Genomic DNA, 6,760 nt, shown 5'->3' on the forward strand with positions numbered 1-6,760 from the left:
AAGGACCTTCGCCCCTAATAACCACCAAGAAGTTGTACGTTTCCTTTACTTCTAATAAGGGTGCATTGTTACTTCTGTGAGTTTGCCTGGTTCATTTTTGATAGCCTAAATTAAGGATGGTATGAATACTTCTGTTACCCGAGAGATTTGCATCATCACGGTTTTACTGCACAATGCTGGTGTTTTCAACATGCATTGTACTTTCGCACAAGAACAGTGATTCACCAACTCACCGAACGAAATGCCAAAAGCATGGCGATGCACCGGGCATTTGAACCAACAATGACACTCTCTGCTATTTGCAGTCCGGTCTGGAACACGTCTGGATGAATTTGAGAACCAGATAGCCTGCAAGCAAACACGCAGACATGGGACATAAACACTTCCACGCGAACTGAAGAAAAAAATAACTTGTTGGATGGGCATGCCTATTCCGGCATGCAAAATTAGTAAAGAAGCCCCGATTCCTTGGTTCTTCTTTAAAAAATTGGTAAAATTAAAGAATGTGAACACAGGTGACTGGAGAATACATAGGCACAAACAATGCCCTTTAGTAAAACATTAATGATATACTGTATATTTGGCTAGCTTGCAGGACAGTTCAGCTGTCCTTTTATGTGAGTGTTGTTGGCTTTAGCTTCCATAACGCTCACAATGGTTCTCAGGTACAGGTGTAAATAAAGTTAAACTTTTTGGTCCTTAATTTCTGAGCACTATGAAACAAAAACAAAACAAAAAAAAAAAGAAAGAAGGAAGGAAGAAGAATCACTTTTTGGAAAAATGGTTCATCTGAACACACATTTAACTACTAGAGTCACAGAAGGATTGAGCTCCCAGCACCCAATTACGAGGAAAATGTATCCGCGAGGAACACATTAGTGTAGTTCTACTGTACTGCTGCCTTGAAGGATTTTATCTTGCTGCAAGAGAGTGTGCACACGGCCGCTAACCGCCCTAAGCTGACAAGGCTTCGATAAACTGATTCCAGGGCACAGCAGCTTCAATCGTAAAGGAAGCGGTTTGACAAAAGAAACATCCTCACGACTTACAGAATGTAGTACCTGTAACCTCCCAAAAGCGACGTCGGGCATATTTTGGCCCTGCATGGTAATTAAAAAATACCAGTTCTCACTTAGAGCACCTCAGTTCTAACCAGTTGTAGGAGCCTTGAGTATGATATTTGCAAGGCAATTTCTACGTTGCTCAGTTCCAGACAACTCGACAAGGTGTGAGCTGGGTAGAGGGGAGGGGTGTTCTGCAGGCCTCGGGACAACACCCACCCATAGGACTTGAGGTGGTCCACTGTGCCAGGGCACTGGTGCAAGTGAGAGAACAGCCGCAGGACCTCGTGCTGCCTGGGCGGGGCCTTCTTGGGGGCAGAGGATTTCCTGGCCTCTGCATGGTCCCAGACAGAAGACAGGTCAGACCCCTCTCAGCCGGCCACCCAGTGAACACCACACAGCATTTTTCTGTTCTACAAAGCTACGGCCAAACATCATGTCATTGCCTCTTTGAGAAAAGAAAAAAATTGGTTCCAATCCACGCTGTGAAGGTGGTAGGACTGTGAAGCTGCAAACAATGATTACCCAAGTGGAGTCGCTTGAATTCACACATGTGGCATCCGCTCACTGTTACCACCCGTGACGCTCTTCGCCTCCCTGTCTCACTCCTCTCTCAATGAATTTAACGGAGGTTTGAGCAATGAATTCTCGTTTCCCGCTCTCGCAGTGCTCGCGCACCCCCTGCCTGAACAGCGCGAGCGGGAGTTCTGTTCTTTTTTTTGCCTGCTTTCATGCTGCACGTGCCAGCACTTCACTGCGCAGTTTGAAGTGCTTCGTTCCTGGTATCCAGTTTTAGCATCTTTCGAAGGGTGAGGATGAGGGTGACATGGCGTCTTTGCAACGTCTCTCCCACTGCTTCCCCCTCACTCTTGTTTCATGCATCAACCTCCCTAGGCGCTCAATTCAAACAACTGTTGGCCTCCTCCTCCTAAACATCTGGGCGTAGTTTAGTTGGCAAAACGACAGGCTCTCGCTCCTCTTCTCTACGAGGGCCCAGGTTCGATACCTGGTGGTGCCAGCAGTTTATTTGTGTAGCCAGGGTGTAGCCAGTAGCCAGTAGTAGCCTGGGAGTTTTCTGCTGACGCGGACATGAAAATTTCCTTGGCTAGTTAGAGGTATACTGCTTCGCAGAAAAAGGAAAGAGCAAAAAAGGCACAGCAAAACAGCCCAGTACACTGTATGCAAGGCTAACAAATAGCAGTGTTCCATCATCAAGGGTTTGTGCAACATCAGTGGTACATATTAGCAGTGCTTCATCAGCAAGGATTTGTACATCAATGGTATGTATCCAACTGCCGCAATTGTGAGATGCTCCGCAGCATAACAGAACATCTGCAGGCAGGGCATAACATTATCCTTGACAATGGACTTGGCTAAACATAGGAGGAAAGCTTAAGCCACACTGACTTAATGAAAAAAAGTCACGACCTTTAAGTGCTTCAAAGCCATAATCTGCTGTGTTCACTCTTTATTTTCAAGGATCGTGAGTGCCGCTGTTTTTTCCCTCATACTCCACATTCAATTACGTTTCGAGTCTGCTGCCTAACTTATGGTCAGCTGACAGCTTTCATACCCTCCTCCCCACCCCTGTAATGTATATAAGAGCACTTTGGCTATTGAACAGATGCCCCAACAGATTCAAATGTAGCAGTAAGAATATATTGAAAGCTGCTAGCTGCATTCCCGTCTGTGTGCATGCTTCCTTTTTTCCCCCTACTGAACAAATTTTTCAACATTTCTTTTTGCCTTGACGGTGCTCCAGGGTAATTTCAATGTGCACGCCTAAGTAGGCATCAATGAAAGTGTTTGATATTTGCACCTGCACGCTGGACCCCCCCTTGCCTGCCGCAAGACGAGCCAATCCACCACAAGTGCACTTGCAACCTAAACCTTGGCCCACCCTGCGTTTGGACATGTGGCTGCTCCTGGCGGCCGCCTCCCTCTTTCTCGGCCTTCTTGGATGGAGGCTGAGCGGGGGCTGTGCCGGCCTCCGCAGGCTTGCTGGGCTTGTCGGAGGCAGGGACCTGTGCCTTGGCAGCCCGCTGTGAGTCCTGTAGCGCCCGCCTCTGCGCCTTCAGCTCAGCCTTGCTCTTCTCTGCCGCTCCTGTGCGACACACAGGCAGGGGCAACAGGTTCGCCCACCAAAATGCAAACACAGGGTCATCAGTTTCATGACCCGTGGGCTTAAAAACCACCACGCTCCAACATGAAAAGCTTTACAAATACATGAAAACCTAAATTATTCGCTGCAATTTTTACAACAATTCTAAACAAGTTCTTGGAAAGCACCACGACACTCATTTGGCACAATACATCCATGCAGTGCAGTATAGAAAATAGACCAAAAAATATAACAAAGATAAGAAACTTTACTGGAAGTAATCTCGGCATGCATCCTCAGTGTGTACCGCACTTCACAAGACTGCTTCAATTGCTGACGCCATGCCTTAAATGTTGGGAAACGAGAAAGATTTTGATGGGGTCCTTACCTTCAGCCTTTTGGGCTGCAAGGCGAGCCGCATTTTCAGCCTCCTTGGAATCATGAGTAAAAAAGAAAGAAAAAAGAAACAGTGATTTGGTGCACATAAAAATGCACAGATAAGATCAAGCTATACAGAGTGCATGCAAATTATTGTAGGCTAACTTGATTTATTTAATAAGCGCTGTACAGGCTTGTCAACAAATTCCAAAGCATGCCATAACTAAATGCCCAATGGCATCACTGCTTGAAAAGAAAACAGTTAAGAGTCAACCGAGACTACATTTAATGCGAGCTGGAGTATTACGAAGGCAACTCTCTATTCAGAAAATTATATCTCTGATAAACAGTCCAGAGCGCACTTGATGCACTCCACAACATGTCAGGCATGCCAACACATTTCCAAGACCAAAGAAACTCACAAAGGCTGCTTTCCTCTCTGCCTTCAGCTGCGCCTTTGTCTTCTCGCCAGGTATGCCCGGTGCCGCACCACTGGGTGCCCTTGCGTCGGGTTTATTAGCTGTCGAGCCTTTTTCCTTGTTTGGCTGCTCTAAAGAAGGCTCACTTGCTTGCGAGGCACCCGGTTTTGCCTGCTTCTGAATTGCTTTGGGTGCCTTGCCATCCCCCTTTTGCAGGCTCCCCTCTGCTGAGGAAGGAGCATGATTGTTCGCAACCTTCGTCCCCCCACCGCCACCTTTGCTCTTCTTGCTGGCTGCCCTTGCACCATCCCCTGACGACACCGCGCCACCCGAGCTGTTCTGCAGCACCTTTCCAGTCATGCCCTTGTCCCGGTCAGTCACACTACTGCCGCATATGTCAATGACAATCTGAGAGTTGGGGTTAGGTTCGTGCAGAGCGTGGACAACTTTCTCGCTGGCAGCCGAGTCAGGGTTGACGAGGGTGATACTGATGGATGTCTTGTCCAGCGATGCGAGGCTCTTCACTATGGCATCCGACAGGCTTTCCAGGTGATTCGGGGTGAGCGCGTTGGTGGTGGCGACCTCAGGCTGTGGACACTTTGGCGGGGGAGCTGCATTCGACTCTCCGGCTGAGAACGCTTTAGCCGCTGGCTTGCTTGAGTGCGGGCAGATGAGTTCGAGGCACGTGATCTCCTTAAGGTTCCTGAGCTTGCAGCAGCCAGATTCCGGTTGTTGGCTTGGCCTGCCCGGGCCGGGTGTTGTGGTTACCTGCTGCTCAGACGGTGGCTGCTTGGGTTTCTTCTTCTTCTTTTTCTTCTTTTTTTGTCCGGATTCACCAGGCTGCACTTCTTGAGCCTGTTTTTCGGGCTGTACAGGTACTTGGGTGAGGACTACTTTGGCTGGTTGTTGGACACTGCTACTTCGCTGTTCTTGCAGTGGACAGCTCTTTTTGACAACGGCTGGTTGCTGCCCCAACTGAGTCTTGGCCTCGGCTGAGCCAGGTGAACTTTTCTTAGTTTGCGAGCTGTCCGTTGAGACGGGGCAAGCTCCTTTTTGAACTGGCCGATTTTTTTTCTTCCGCTTTGCTCCGACCTGCTGCTAGAAAAGCAGAAATCCGTGAAAAGATTTTACAAATTCATTGGTCCAACGCTGAGCAAGCGAGTGTGCAGAACGACATGCATCAAATGAATGTGAATCAACGGTTCAGGCACTTGAGATGTGCTGAGCAAACAAATAACTGGTGCCTGCTCTTAAGGTCATGCAGTAAAACATGCAAAGGAAAAAAAACGAAAACTGCTAATGTATTTGCTCTGGACATCCACTTTAGCAGTGCAGTTTTACTATCTGTAGAAGCAAAAGTTTCAAAAATGGGTGGCTAACAAAAGTCTGACGTGACAAAATTACCACTGCCAAAAAAAAAAAATACATTACAAAGACGTGTTCATGTTCTGCTACATATAATTTAAGGAACGAACATTTCAGCTCGTCATCTTAAATAACACTAGAAGAGTTGCATCTCCATTGCTGTGCTTGGCACATCAGCTACGAGCAAATTACCACAAGAACTATATCCAGAATTGCCACCTGGAAACTTTTTATCGAGCTCAATGCAATATTGGCAGTTGGGTGACCACACTAAGAATTTGGTCAGCATTGAAATGTCAACCGGGATATCCACAGCTCGCCCTAATGAATTTTGAGTTTTATACTGCAATAATTCTTTAAATCGCCAACATTATCAGTCAGTTCGTGCACACTGCAGGACGAAGACGTTTCTAGTGTTTATGCTTCTCGTGTTTTATTTTACGCTGTTTGTTATAAGCCAACTCAAGAAAACAAAGTTCGAACGCTGGCTTTGCCATCGTGTTCTCTGCCCCTAAAAGCCTCATTATTTTTTTGTAACCCTCCGGTTTGCTTGCAACGTCGCTTGCTGAAGACTGCACCACAGGCCAAAGCAACCAGGGTTAGTATGCAGCGCAACGCACTTCAAACTTGTGGGCACCGAAATAAGCAGGCCACGCATTGCACAATCTCGGAGTCACCGCATCGCAACTCCAAAAGAAAACAAATGCGCTGCAGGCCCAGGCATTGGCTCATGCACCAAGCATTAGTACAGCAGGCAGGAATGCTCAGAAACACTAGTTTACCGATGTGTCCATGACTGCCGCGGGGAAAGATACTCGACGACGGACTGTCAAAGAAGTTTCATGCCATGACACACACAACTGCGAAGCAATACAACACAAAGCACCCGCATCCAAGCCTGACGTGAAAAACTTTTGCTAGCGAAACGCAGGGGCTCCAAAGCTGGACTAAACAAACTAAACGTCTCGGATCATTCAGCAACCATATGTCGCAAACACCGAATGCACTGCTTTTCCGTTGGCCCAGAATGGCCCCGGATTTGCCTCTTATTAATTATAATTAGAAATCCTTCTTTCGGCCTAGTGCACAGATTAAAAAATCGCAACTATTACTTTAGTTTAATAGAAAAAAGCACATTTTCGTAGCTACATATCCCGTGGGGGAAATGAGGATGCCACATGCGAGTTGAAACGTAACAAAATCCAGGTACACTCGCGAAAATATTCATAAAATTAAGCTGCAGTCATTGGGAAAACATATGTGGCATAAACTTTTTGCAAGCTCGACTGTACTGAGCTAGAGCAAACTCCTTACAACTCACTGATGCTACTCTTTCGATATCTTGCAGAAGCCAGCGGAGCCTAGAGCCATGGCTCGTACTGGCCGCAAAGTGGCTTAGGATACGGCTTGCGCCTTTACAGCGTTGTTAGATGATA

General features: G+C 47.1%; 1 protein-coding gene across 6 annotated transcripts; it reads right to left on the reverse strand.

Moving 5' to 3' along the window:
• Positions 1 to 233: 233 nt before the first annotated feature.
• Positions 234 to 6,760, reverse strand: Eif2bdelta (eukaryotic translation initiation factor 2B subunit delta; the record flags this gene model as incomplete). Of its 6 annotated transcripts, none has more annotated exon segments than XM_077683263.1 (7): positions 234 to 348; positions 1,281 to 1,395; positions 2,962 to 3,165; positions 3,551 to 3,593; positions 3,963 to 5,057; positions 6,107 to 6,150; positions 6,646 to 6,760. In XM_077683263.1, coding segments are annotated over 6 exon segments (1,584 nt in total), but the record flags the coding sequence as incomplete, so codon positions are not given.

This window comes from Haemaphysalis longicornis, unplaced genomic scaffold (assembly GCF_048455015.1).
Source record: "Haemaphysalis longicornis isolate Haplotype H1 unplaced genomic scaffold, Haemaphysalis longicornis Haplotype H1 scaffold_9, whole genome shotgun sequence".
Taxonomy (NCBI): domain Eukaryota; kingdom Metazoa; phylum Arthropoda; class Arachnida; order Ixodida; family Ixodidae; genus Haemaphysalis; species Haemaphysalis longicornis.